At 39.5% G+C, this 14,630-nt stretch overlaps 1 protein-coding gene across 2 annotated transcripts in view; it reads right to left on the bottom strand.

The window, feature by feature from the left end:
• The window catches only part of LOC140479879 (mothers against decapentaplegic homolog 4), a 118,862-nt gene that overhangs the window by 57,077 nt on the left and 47,155 nt on the right, over positions 1–14,630 (bottom strand). For both annotated transcript variants that reach the window (XM_072574237.1, XM_072574230.1), the window contains exons 3-5: positions 12,868–13,042; positions 6,143–6,172; positions 4,686–4,916 (exon numbers count right to left, since the gene is read on the bottom strand). In XM_072574237.1, coding sequence (XP_072430338.1) covers positions 4,686–4,916; positions 6,143–6,172; positions 12,868–13,042 — 436 coding nt within the window. The remainder of the gene's footprint in view (positions 1–4,685; positions 4,917–6,142; positions 6,173–12,867; positions 13,043–14,630) is intronic.

Genomic DNA, 14,630 nt, shown 5'->3' on the forward strand with positions numbered 1-14,630 from the left:
TTGTACAATCTTAACGTGACCTGCCAGCTCTTATACTCAATACCCCGTCCAATGAAGGCAAGCATACCATATGCCTTTTGGACCACACTATCTACCTTTGCAGCCATCTTCAGCATACAATGGACCTGCACTCCCAGATCTCTCCGCACATTAACTTTTCCCAAGGCTCCTCTGATTACAGTATAGTTTGCTTTAGAATTAAGACTTTCCAAAACGCATCACCTCACATTTGCCCAGATGGAACTCCATCTGCCACTTCTCCACCCAACTCTCCAGTCTATCGATATTCTCCTGTATTCTCTGACAGTCTCCTATGCTTTCTGCTACTCCACCAATCTTCGTGTCATTTGAAAACTTACTGATCAGATCAACATTGTCTTCTTCCAGATCATTTATGTATATCACAAATAACAGTGGCCCCAGCACTGATCCCGGAGGAACACCACTGGTCACCTTTCTCCATTTTCGAGAAACTCCCTTCAACTAGTACTCTCTGTCTCCTGTTGCTCAACCAGTTCTTCAACCACCTAGCTAGAACACCCTGCACACCATGTGACTTCACTTTCACCATTAGTTTACCTTATCAAATGCCTTACTAAATTCCATGTATGTGACATCTACAGCCCTTCCTTCATCTATCAACTTGGTCACTTCCTCAAAAGAACTCTATTAAGTTGGTAAGGGATGATCTACGCTGCACAAAACCATGTTGCCTATCACTGATAAGCCCATTCTTTTCCAAATACAAGTAGATTTTATCCCTCAGTAACTTCTCCGGCAACTTTCCCACCACTGACATCAGGCTCACTGGTCTGTAGTTACCTGGAATACCCCTACTACCTTTCTTGCACTTTGAGCAATCCTGCAGTCCTCCAGCACTTCACCTATGTTTAAAGATACTACAAGAATATCTGTCAGCTATTTCTTCTCTTGCCTCCTTCAGCAACCTGGGATAATCCCATCTGGTCCTGGGGATTTGTCTAACTTAATTTCCTTTAGCCTATCCAACACATTGTCCCTCCTTATGTCAATGTGATCCAGAGTAATCAAACTTCTATCGCTAATTGCAACATTCATCATGTCCTTCTCCTCAGTGAACACTGATGCAAAGTAATCACTGAAAATCTCACCCATTTTCTCAGGTTAGACACACAACTTTCCTTCCTTACCCTTTAGCGGACCAACTTTTTTCTTTAGTTACCTCTTGCTTCTTATGAAAATAAAAGGCCTTGGGATTCTCCTTAATTCTGCTCACTAAAGTTATTTCATGACCCCTTTTAGCCTGCTTGGTCCTACTCTCTCGATATTCCACCAAGGCCTGTTCTATACTTAGCTGCCTGGACCTTATGTACGCTTCCCTTTTCCTCTTGGCTAGTCACACGATTTCTCCTGTCATCCATGGTTCACTAATCTTGCCTTTCTTATCCCTTGTTTTCAAAGGGACATGCCTATCCTGAACTATCTTTGAAGGCCTCCCACATATCAAATGTGGACTTCCCTTCAAATAGCTGCTCCCAATCTACATTTCCCAGCTCCTGCTGAATTTTGATATAATTGGCCTTGGCCCAGTTTAGTACTCTTCCCTTAGGACCACTCTCATTTTTGTCTATGAGTATTCTAAAACTTACAGAATTGTTGTCACTGTTTCCAAAGAAATCCCCCACCGCAACTTCTACCACCTGGCCTGGCTCACTCCCCAACACCAGGTCCAATAAGGCCCCTTCCCTTGTTGGACTATTGACATACTGACATATTGACATACTTCAATTTGGAAGTAAAAACCTTGAATCAGTTACCAACTAGAGTTTTAAATTTAGGTAAGGCCAACTTTAATGATATCAGACAGAGACTGTCCACAGAAAACTAGGAAAATATGCTAATGGTTAAAACAATAGAAGAACTGTGGAGGATGTCAAAAGAAACAGTGAACACAATACAAAACTAGTTTACAGCCCTGAGTAGCTTCATTTCACAGAAAAAAAGTGTCATTGATAACTAAAGAGATAAGTGACAGAATAAAACTAAAAGAAAAAGCTTACAAAATGTGAAAACTTGCCAAATGGGCAAGATATAAAGACCAGCAAATGGCCACAAAACAGTCTATTAGAGCTCCTAAAAAGGGTTATGAAGGCAATCTTGTCAGGGACACCAAAACCAATAAGATATTTTACAGTGACAAAGGGAAACTGGGCACCCAAGAGCAATACGACATTTAACTTACTGAAAAATAAATGGAATTGAAAGCAAATTACTGACAAGGCTAGAAAATTGGTTGAGAGGCAGGCAACAGAAAGTAGTGATAATCAGTAGGTCGTCAAATTGGCAGGATGTGACCAGTGGTGTCTCACAAGGATCTGTGTGATAGCCTCAATTATTCCCTTTATTAACAACTTGGATAATAACATACAAAGTCATGGAAGGTGGAGGAACAGCACTTCATTTTTCATGCAGGTAAGCTCTTGCTGTCAGGACTCAACATCTGAGTTCAACAACTTCAAACACTGTTCTCGATGTTGATTAAACCTGCTTTCAACAGAGTTGACCAATTTTCTACTAAGCATACCCACCAATAACGTCTACTCTGAAACTTAATCACTCTTCTATCATCATGAGGACTTCCACTTTTGCTCCACACCATCTGTTTCTACTTCCTTACTCTTTTTCCACCATTTTCTCTTCCTTACTCTTTATCAAAGCATAAATAGTATTATTTTCCAGTTCCATTTAGTCATGAAGAATTCATATTAAACTTCAAACATAAACTGTTTGGCTTTCCACAGATGCTGCCAGACCTGAGTTTCTCCAGTAGATTTTTTATTCCACATTTCTTTTGTTTTGAAATAAAAAGCAACATTCCACTCACTTTCTTGATCACTTGCTATACCTGCATAATTTCCTGTGATTCATGCATCAGGAAGCCTCCCTCCAATCACTCTGCACCGAGTTCTGCAATCTCTCTCCATTTAATAAGCATACTACATACTTATCAGTCAAACAGACAAGTTTTATTTAATCATGTAAAACCCATCTCATCCGAACTTTGGCATACTCATTTAATCAGTAGATATTCTCTTTATCTATGAATACATGGAAAGGAATCTTTGATATTGTGAAAGTTAACAAAGGGGTTAGCATTCCAGGGATTCTTTTTCATACTCTTTCATTGGATATGGAAGTTGCTGGCGAAGCCAGTATGCATCAATTCCAAATTTCTCATGAACCAATTTGATTACTAGGCCATTTCACAGGGCAGATAAGAGTAAGCCACTTTACTGTGGATTTGGACTCACATGTAGGCCAGGTCAGGTAAGGATGTCAAATTTTATGGCCATTGATGACAGTTTCATGGTCAATATTGTCAATACTAGTTTTCAATTCCAAATTCCATTAAGTTCCACCAATGAGTGGAATTTGAATCCATGTCCCCGAAGCTTTAGCCTAGGATCTGGATTATTAAAATATTTTAACTTATTCACATAGAGAATTGTGCAACTGTTACACAAACGTCCCTAATTCAACAGCATGGAAAATCTGTTGCAGTGCAACCCACTCAGTTTATTGCCAGATAGTAAAGGAAACTCTTCCACTGTATGAATCTTGAAAAAAAATCATTTGTAGGCTTTCTCCACAAATGTTGACTGCTCTGCTGAGTCTTTTCTCAATTTTCTACTAGATTGCCAGGATTTTATTTGCTTTCCGAGTCCATCTGGTATTGGAAGCATTTAAAGAACATTTTCCAATTAACCTGTTCAAAGACACAGTGCAACAAGTTTCCTCTCTAGAGCAGGTGAGACTTGAACCTGGGCCTCTTGACTTAGAGGTAAGGACACACAACTGCACCACAACAGCCCTAAAGAATACAAATAGGTACTAAGTTCTAAAACATTGAACAAAAAGTATTTCATTCACAAATGAATTGAAACAGTGAAAAGATACACCTCAAAAGGTTCCTTAATGCACCAGTTAATTTACCCAATCAATAAATTAGTCAAACAAGCCAAAGTGGTCCAAATTAGATTTCCAGAAGCGTTCTTGCCTCATGTCATATGATCATGCTTCAGTTCAGCAGATAATAAAAAAACATGTTTCAATGCATGTTCTGACTTTCAGATGAGATGTTAAACAGATGTTTGACCTACCTACTCAGTGATCTCAGCAGATGTCAAAGAACTATTGCATATGCCAGTGTAGATATACTACTACAGGCAAAATGTTAATATTAGTACATTAACATTGCTTATATTTCTCCAGAATTCAGTTTCAGAATTAACTAAATCTCAATCAATGTGTAGATCGGAAACCAATTATGCTTTGCACTATTTTGTACAAAACTGAGCCAACACCTAAACTAACTTGCACAAGTTGGTTAAAATCTGCTTCAACACCCTTGTTAGAAGCAACACATGATTGGATTCATTCAAGTTCCAAGTAGTAAAAGCTTCTGGATCAGAGCTACCAGTGGACTTCCAGAAATTAAACAAACAGTCTCAAAGCTTCAAAGATAAATCACCATTTAAACAAGTTCTGCCTAAGTTTTTTAGCACTGAAATTTCAAATGAAATACACAACAATAAAGGATAACTAAAAATTTACAATGAAACAGTTATTCAATGCAAGATAACTTCCTTTTTTCACAATATATATCAAGCATATTTTCATTAATCCCAAATCATAATTGCACTTACTTGTGGTAGCAACAGGAATGCTAGGAAAATTGGTGGTGCTGGGAGTACTGGGCTCTGCTGGTGTTAACAAGGCTGGTCCACTGTAGGTTTCAGCTGGTTGCCTGGTGCTAGGTGGATGTTGGATTGTCTGTAAAGAATGTCCTTCACTGTTCAACAGAGACTGTTGTCCTTCAACTTGCCCATATTCATTCACAAATTCATCTTTTACTAAAAGGTTTGAAGGAGCTGGAACTAATTTGAAAACGAAGATGTTAATAAGCATTTATGAAAGATGACAGTTCATCATCAATTTTCAAAAAGGTCTTTCGTGACATTCACCACTCTGTAATATAACAGTGAGAGAACAGACAGCTGTGTAAAGCGACTTACAGCTCTTTCCCAAAATTATTCTAACCAGATACTTGAAATTGCATTAAAAACATGGTTAGCTTTCATGCACACAGTTGTTTCCTCCTGCCATGCTAAATATCTACTCTGCACTTACAGACTGCTTTCTGCAGGTAAGTGCTTCCCAGTACAAAGGCTCAAGACTTCATGTGACCTTGGAGCGAAAATATTTGGGGTCACGAAAGTGGGAAGAATTAAGCATGCCTTACGCTTCCATCCTTCTTCCACCATCTTTATTGTGGAGGGAGTTGATGAAAAGGAGAGGTTAATCTAAAAGAAAAGCTATCTTTTCATAATCATTTTGCGGCAGCAGTCATTGGGCCTCAGAAACCCATTAGGCCTCTTCCAATGACAAGAAGGGCAGGAACTTAAAAGCATCGCACACAAATCAGTTGAAGCTTCACAGCAACATTGGTCACCCTTGGAGTTCATGGCTCAAGTGGAGATCCAATTTGGGAAGTTCTGGTTTAGTCATAACACAGGTTTATATTTCACTAAGTTATACAGTGTATCAATTAAATTAGAAAGTTAAAATGTTTCAGTTTGATAGCGATTCATAAGACCAAATGTTCTGAATTCATGCACCTTCAAAGTGCTTTCAGGTGGTTGGGGAATTGACTAGGAATACTTCTTTAATGAGCTTGCCTTGGTTAAGAGAGTATCACCTCAGATTCTCATCAACTTCCTTTGACCTTTCAGGGAATTTCCACAAAACACGCTTCAGAAGGAAAGCTTCATTAAACCCAAACAAAGTCTTTTATCTTTAAAATAGGATATCTTTATTTGTACGCATTAGCAATGAGGACAATACAGTTTTAAAACAGAATCACACTTGAGCAAATTGAGCAGTATGCTGCAACAAATCCAACACTACGTGTATAACATGTCATTACATCCTCGTTGAAAGCATATACACTGAACATCCCAACAGTCTAAACTTTACTTGAACTCATGCAGTCAAGAAATATGAAAGAAAAATAAAGTGATGAAATCCAGAGGATGCAGCAAATTCTAGTCGTAGCACACACAGCTAGATTGACCCATAAACAAATTGGTGATGAGCTTCTTACCTGAACTTTGCAGCGTCAATCCTGATAGATCTTTAATTTAAAAAAAGTAAGTTATTAGTTTTGGTTTATCCAACTCTGTAACATTCAAAGTTTGAATGTTTCAGTACTGTAATTATACTTTTCTAGGAACAAAATAAACAATGTAATTCAAATCTACAACACTGACTGATACCAATAATGCACTGAAATCCACTCACCCTATGGGGTCCTTGGCAAACTGCAGAGACAGGTCCCCAGGATGAAGTAGAGATCAGTGCTACCACAACAAACAGCACACAATTGTAATGCAATTGTGCCTGGACTTAAATTGTGAAAAATCTATTCTATTAGTTACTTAACCAACAAGCTAGATTTCACTATGAATAAAACCTAGCATTTCATCACTGCGTACTTACACAAGTCTGAGAATATTACAATGCTGTTTCATATTTCTCTCCCACTACTTGAAGGAACAAGTACAAACTAAATTGCTGTGGCCATTATTTAATGTAATACAACAATATTCAAACTGCAGCACTTGAGTAACAGAATTATCCCTTGAAGTCAAGCTAAATTGCTCCTATTTGTACTTTTACTCTTGGGTTTTTGGCTCATCTTGGCTTGGGTTTGTTTATTTATAATCTTCTCTTTGGCAGCTATAACTAGAATCAGAATAGCAAGGTCTGTCAGCAGCAATAATTTGAGACGTCAAACTATGTAACCTACATTTCAACGTTATATGCAGTTCTCAAAACTGCATGGTTCACATCTAAGTTGAAGATGACAAAAAAACTTTGAACAATTCAGCTTAACTGGAGGTGTCATTGTATGCATGCTGGCTGTATTCAAACAGCAATAAAAGTAGACAAAGGTAGATTACACCCCAATTTTCTACTGAAGGTTAGATAGCTTGTTCTAGTAACACTGCTTATTAAAATGTTCTGCCTTAAAAAAAATCCTAACAAACTAGCTATTGCATGATGGCTCAGTAGCCATCCCTCTCCTAACCCATCCACAACAGTTCAGTGTTAAATCATAGATCATTATTTTCAATGTCAGAATAAGCCAAAGATTTGAGTAGTAAACCATACAGCAAACTTAAGAAACCAAAGAATAATTCCACCATGAACGGTTATTGATACATTTCATAAAGTCTTCATAGAGTCACAAAGCACGGAAAGAGATCCTTCAGTCCAACCAGTCTATGCCAAACATAACCCCAAACTAAACTAGTTTGGTAAAGGTTCATCTTGGAGTGCAGTTACCAGCGGTGCTCCACAAGGATCTGTTTTGGGACCATTGCTGTTTGTCATTTTTATAAATGACCTGGAGGAGGGGCTTGAAGGCTGGGTAAGCAAGTTTGCGGATGACACGAAAGTCGGTGGAGTTGTGGACAGCGAAGAAGGATGTGGCAGGTTACAGCGGGATATAGATAAGTTGCAGAGCTGGGCAGAAAGGTGGCAAATGGAGTTCAATGTAGCCAAGTGTGAAGTCATTCACTTTGGTAGGAGTAACAAGAAGATGGATTACTGGGCTAATGGTAGGCTACTTGGTAGTGTGGATGAGCAGAGGGATCTTGGTGTCCATGTACACAGATCTCGGAAAGTTGCCACCCAGGTAAATAGTGCTGTGAAGAAGGCATATGGCGTACTGGGCTTTATTGGTAGAGGAATTGAGTTCCGGAGTCCTGAGGTCATGTTGCAGTTGTATAAGACTCTGGTGCGGCCTTATCTGGAGTATTTTGTACAGTTTTGGTCGCCATACTATAGGAAGGATGTGGAGGCACTGGAACGGGTGCAGAGGTGGTTTACCAGGATGTTGCCTGGTATGGTAGGAAGATCGTATGAGGAAAGGCTGAGGCACTTGGGGCTGTTCTCATTGGAGAAAAGAAGGTTTAGGGGAGATTTGATAGAGGTGTACAAGATGATTAGGGGTTTAGATAGGGTTGACAGTGAGAACCTTTTTCCGCGTATGGAGTCAGCTGTTACTAGGGGACACAACTTTAAATTAAGGGGAGGTTGGTATAGGACAGATGTTAGGGGTAGATTCTTTACTCAGCGGATTGAGAGTTCATGGAATGCCCTGCCAGTAGCAGTAGTGGACTCTCCCTCTTTATGGTCATTCAAGCAGGCATTGGATAAGCATATGGAGGTTATTGGGCTAGTGTAGGTTAGGTAGGCTTCAGTTGGTGCAATATCGAGGGCCGAAGGGCCTGTACTGCGCTGTATTTTTCTATGTTCCTGGCCCAAATCCATTCAACTTATTCCAATTCATGTACTCTTTTAAACATTGTAATTGTACCCACATCCACTATTTCCTCAGGAAGTTCATTCCACACAGGGTCATAGAGGTGTACAGCACAGAAAAAAAGACCCTTCGGTCTAACTCGCCCATGCTAACCAGATATCCCAACATAACCTCGTCCTACCTGCCAGCACCCTCCAAAGCCTTCCTATTCATACACCCATCCAAATGCCCTTCAAATAAATGCCCCAGAGGGCAGTGGAGGCCAAGTCTCTGGATTCATTTAAGAAAGAATTGGATAGAGCTCTTAAAGATAGTGGAGTCAAGGGTTATGGAGATAAGGCAGGAATAGGATACTGATTGGGAATGATCAGCCATGATCATATTGAATGGCGGTGCAGGCTCGAAGGGCTGAATGGCCTACTTCTGCATCTATTGTCTATTGTCTATAAGTGTTGCAATTATACTAGCCTCCACCACTCCCTCTGGCAGCTCATTCCATATACATACCACTCTGTGAAAATGCTGCCTCTTAGGTGTCTTTTACATCTTCCCCCTCTCGCCCTCTAGTTCTGGACTCCCTGACCCCAGGGAAAAGACTATGCCTATTTACCCCATCCATGCCCCTCAATTTTGTAAACCTCTATATATGTTCACCCCTCAGCCTCCGAAGCTCCAGGGAAAACAGCCCCAGCCTGTTTAGCCTCTCCTTATAGCTCAGATCCTCCAACTCTAACAACATCCTTGAAAATCTTTTCTGAACCCTTTCAAGTTTCACAACATCTTTCCGATAGGAAGGAGACCAGAACTGCATGCAATATTCCAACAGTGGCCTAATCAATGTCCTGTATAGCAGCAACATGACCTCCCAACTCCTGTACTCAATACTCTTGACCAATAAAGGAAAGCTTACCAAACGCCTTCTTCACTATCCCATCTACCTGCGACTCCACTTTCAAGGAGCTATGAACCTGCATTCCAAGGTCTCTTTGTTCAGCAACACTCCCTCGGACCTTACCATTAAGTGTATAAGTCCTGCTAAGATTTGCTTTCTCAAAATGCAGCACCTCTCATTTATCGGTATTAAACTCTATCTGCCATTCCTCAGCCCATTGGCCCATGTGATCAAGATCTGTTGTAACCTTCTTCACTGTCCACCACCCCTCCAATTTTGGTGTCATCTGCAAATTTACTAAACATACCTCTTATGCTCGCATCCAAGTCATTTATATAAATGGCAAAAAGCAGAGGTCCCAGCACCAATCATTGCGGCATGTTAATATAAAAACGATGGCACTGAGGGAGTGTTTTGAAAAGTACTAAGATAGACAAGTCCCCAGGACCTGACAGAATCTATCCCAGAATGCTGGGGGACACATTGCTGGTGCCTTCAGATACAGGAGTGGTCTCAGAGGACTGGAGAATAACCAATATTGCACCTTTGTTTAAGGCAAGCAACTGGGATAATCTGGGAAATTACAGGCCAATTTATGTCTTACATCAGCTGTAGAAAAATTATTGAAGATTCTTAAGGCCAGCATTTACTCACATTTAGAAAAATACGGACTTAACAACATGGTTCTGTGCAGGAAAGGTCCGGTCTCACAAACTTGATAAGAGTTTTGCGTGAAAGTAACAAAGATTATTGATGAGGGGAGGGTGGTAGATGTTGGCTTTAGGGACTTTAGTAAGATCTTTGACAAGGTCCCTCATGGCAGACTGACATAAAAAGGTGATATCACATGGGATCCACAGTGAGCTGGTACAATGGATACAGAACTGGCTTAGTCATAAAAAACAGATGGTATGGAAGTGTGCTTTTCTGATTGGAAATCAATAACCAGTGGTGTTCCGCAGGGATCAGCACTGGGACCCCTGTGGTTTGTAATCTATATACATGATTTGGAGGAGAATATAGATTAGAGAGTTGAGAAGATTTGTACCTCAGGTGGAGGTTCTGGATGCAGGTTTGCTCGCTGAGCTGGAAGGTTCATTTTCATATGTTTCGTCACCATACTAGGTAACATCTTCAGTGAGTCTCTGGATGAAGCACTGCTGATGATTCCTGCTTTCTATTTATATATGGTGATGTCATTTCCTGAAAACTATGTCACCACAGGAAATGACATCACCACCCCAAAGAAAGCCAAAACATATAAAGAGTGAGCAGGAATCATCAGTAGTGCTTCATCTGGGCACTCCCTGAAGAGGTTGTTATCTAGTATGGTAAAACGTCTGAAAATGAACCTTCCTGTCAGCAAGCAAACCTATATACAGAAAATATAGATGCCTGATTAGTACGTTTGAGAATGACAAAAGACTGGGGAGCTGCAGATATGGAGGAGGATTGCCTGAGGAGACAGCAGGATATAGATAGGCTGGAGATTTGGGCAGAGAAATGGTAGATGGAGTTTAATCCAGCCAAATGCAAGGTGATGCAGGTTGGAATGTCTAATGCAGGGGGAAAAAGTATACAGTAAGTGGTAGAACCCTTAGTCGCATCAATATACAATGGGATCTCAGCATACAGGTCCACAATTCCCTCAAAGTGACAACACAAGTGGGTAAGATGACTAATCACCACAGAACCACCACAGATTCTAAAAACACATGCAGCATGCTTGTGTTCATTGGTTGGGGCATAAAGCCATGTTGCAGCTGTACAGAACTTACTTGGAATATTGCAAATAGTTCTGGTTGCCACACACTACCAGAAGGATGTGTACTAGAGAGTACAGAAAAGGTTTACCAGGATACAATCTAGTTTGGAGGGTAGTGGCTATGAGGAGAGATCAAATAAACTTGGCTTGTTTTCACTTGAACAAAGGATGAGGGATGATCTGATAGACATTTACAAAACAATGAGAGGCACGGATAAAATAGATAGCCGGAGTCTTTTTTTCCCCAAGAGTAGAAATGTCAATTACTAGGGGACATTCATTTAAGGTAAAAAGGAGAGGCGAGAGTGCAGTGATGTTTAAAAGGAGATATGAGAATTTTTTTTTTAAAAAACCACAGAGGGTGTTACTTAGAAGGAAAATGCTAACAGAGATGATGGTAAAGACAGATTCGATAGCAACATTTAAGAGGCATCTTGACAGATATACAAATAGGCAGGGACACGAAGGAAATGGACTGCATGAAGGCCAAAGTTTTTTTTAAGTTTAGACAGGCAGTGTGTGTCAGCACAGTCTTGGTGGGTCAAAGAACCTGTATCACTTCCAATAAAGGTTTTTTCAAAATAAAAATCAATTTTGACAAGTTTTATTGGTCATTTTGCTGCCGTCTTTAGAAATCTTTATAATAATTGCATTTTACGGAACCAAATTGCTTGAAGCATTAATATCCCTTTTATAACCAAACTTTCTGAAAAGATAGTTATTGCTTTCATATTTCTTTTTGCATTTCATGGTATAATCAAGGTCAAGATTTTACCCCTGTGCTTATCACCTAATTTTAACAAGTCATGATGCACAATGTACTCAAATTACAAATGCAAGTTTTATTCAGCAAACAACAATGTACAGTATGTAAAACATTAACATGGAGTTATTTTTCAGTCCTAGGTTTATGAAGACAATCTCATGACAAAAAAGCTCAAACACACATTTAGAAAGGGAACCTTTTGCCTTTAGCAATTAACTTAAGTTCTATTTTTCTTAAGAAAGAGAAATTTGTATCTTCCCATTGTCACGTACATCTAACAATGTTCCGGTAGCTAGAAACTTTTCCCATGCCTCTCACTGCAACAGCGTCTTTTTCTTTCATGGTACTATTTTGCGATGTAAAACTATTTCAGCAATCACCAGTTTGTATCCGTATAGCAAAATTCTTTGGTATTCATTCTCTGTTGTATACCAGGCACAAACCCAATTCAAGACTTGTTTTGAAACTGTACCAACAAATCCTGAAAAGAAATCCAAAGTATGACACAGTGCAACTGCAAAATTAATTTGCAGTTGAGCATTGCTGAATTTACTAAGACAATCAACATTATCCTTTCCTACTCTTTCAACTATGATCCTTCTCCATAACCTTTGAATTCCCTAGTTTTTAAAATTTTCCTTGATTTTCTCAATTTTGTGAGTCGTCCAGTCATCACTTTCTAAATACTCCACTCATTTATCTCAAGTGCCAACTGGCAATTGGCCACCTAATCTTTCTCTTCAACATATTCTCAGTATGTTGGAAGTCAAGGCTCAGTATTAGGTTTTGCTCTAGTTTTAATTTTAGAACTTCAGAATTTTTGAAATCTTTATTTCTTAATTTAGCAGTTGGCAAAGTTTTAAAAACAAAGGCTGTCATGAACTAACAGTGATTCAATTCATCTGATCTTTTCTGTTTTGTTGAAGGTTGGTATTGTCTTGCACTAAAACTTTGCTCATCATCTAGATTTCTCATCAATTTAAATTAAAGAGTGCCACTAGATACATCTAGCTATAAGTAAGCAATTCGGCAAAATTGCTATGTGGTCTTAACAAGAACAGTTAAAGAATCCTTACCAATGCCAGGTGAAACCACACGCTCATAGTGATAAGGGTTAACGCAGACGCTGTCACATTTCAGATCAAATGCATACTGACAATATTTTACATGTTTGAGTTCATTTTTGTGAAGGTCAGGCCATCTCCAGAGCCGAGCGTAAATCACATGTGGAAAACCTTTGCGTCCAGCCACCTGGGAAGAATGATTTTTTTTTAAAGAAAGGACATCAAAGTGCACAATGGTCTTATAAAACCCAAGTAAATATAGGCATGAAAATGCTGCAAAAAGAACTTATAGCCATTATAAAAATGTACATGAAAAAGAAATGTGTCAATATGCGAAAGAAGAAACTTCTTAAAGATGTAGTCGCCAACTCCAATTAATTCTCTCACGATTTACAATTCTTAACTGTCAAATCATCTTTCCTCTCTATTCTTTAACTTTAAAGTTGAATATATCACAATTGAAGTGTTAGAACTCATTAAATTTATTTTCTTCTTCTAGATTGGTCTAGAAGTAAAAAATAAATGGAGATACACTAAAAAGGACACAGCCTTCAAAAATGCAAAGCTCAAGCGAGGAGTTAGGAGGATGAAAAAGGGGTGAATATCATGGGCCAGCAGAGTTAAGGAGAATCCCAAGACAATTATACATATATTAGGAGCACGAGGGTAGCTAAGGAAAGTATGGAGCCACTTAAGGGTGAATGAGGGAGGTTATGCGTGGAGCCAGAGGAAATGGGTGCGATCCTTAATGAATACTTTACATCAATATACACCAATGACAGGGACGTGAGGAATGTTGAGGTAGGGAAAGGTGAGTGAATACTCTTGGTCAGGTCAACATAATAAAAGGAGGAAGTGTTGGGTGTCTTGAAATTCATTAAGGTAGACATATCGCTCGGGACAGACGGGATTTATTCCAAGAAACTATGGGAGGGAAGGAAAGAAATAGCTAAGGCCTTAACAGATTTCTTTGCATCCTCTGTGGCCTCAGGCAAGGTTCCAGAGGACTAGAGAATGGCCAATGCTGTTCTTTTGTTTAAAGGAGGAAAATAAGATCATCCAAGTAATTAGACTGATGATCGTGACGTCAATGGTAGGGAAGCTGATGAAGAACATGAGTGTCAAGATTTATACACATTTGGAAGCAAATGGACTGGTTGCTAACAGGCCACATGGGTTTGTGCAGGGAAGGTCACATGTCACCAACTTGATTGAGTTTTTCGAGGTGGTGATGAGAATAATGGATGAGGGAAAGGCAGTGGATATTGTCTACATGGACATTTGATAAGGTACCTATTGGCAGACCAGTACAAAACGTCGAGTCTCATGGGATCCGGACTAGATGGATACAAAACTGTCTTGGTCATAGAAGACAGTAAATAGCAGGGGATGGGTGCTTTTTGGAATAGACATTAAGAGCTAATGGTATTCCACAGGGATCGGTGTTGGGACCTTTCTTGTAAGTGACCTGATTAATAAGATTGTGGATGACACCAAAATTGGCAGAGTTGCAAACAGCGAGGAAGATTGTCAAAGGGTACAGCAGGATATAAATAGATTGCAGATTTGTACAGAGAAGTGGCAGATGGAGTTTAATGCAGACAAATGTGAAGTAATACATTTTCAAAGATCAATTTCAGGTGCGAATTATACAACAAATGGCAGAACCCTTAGGAGCACTGACATACGGAGGGATTGTGTCCACAGATAACAAAGTGGCAACACAGCTAGATAAGATGATCAAAGCGGCATAAAGCATGCTTGCCTTTTGTCAG

The sequence above is a fragment of the Chiloscyllium punctatum genome, chromosome 1 (genome assembly GCF_047496795.1).
Source record: "Chiloscyllium punctatum isolate Juve2018m chromosome 1, sChiPun1.3, whole genome shotgun sequence".
In the NCBI taxonomy this organism is placed as follows: domain Eukaryota; kingdom Metazoa; phylum Chordata; class Chondrichthyes; order Orectolobiformes; family Hemiscylliidae; genus Chiloscyllium; species Chiloscyllium punctatum.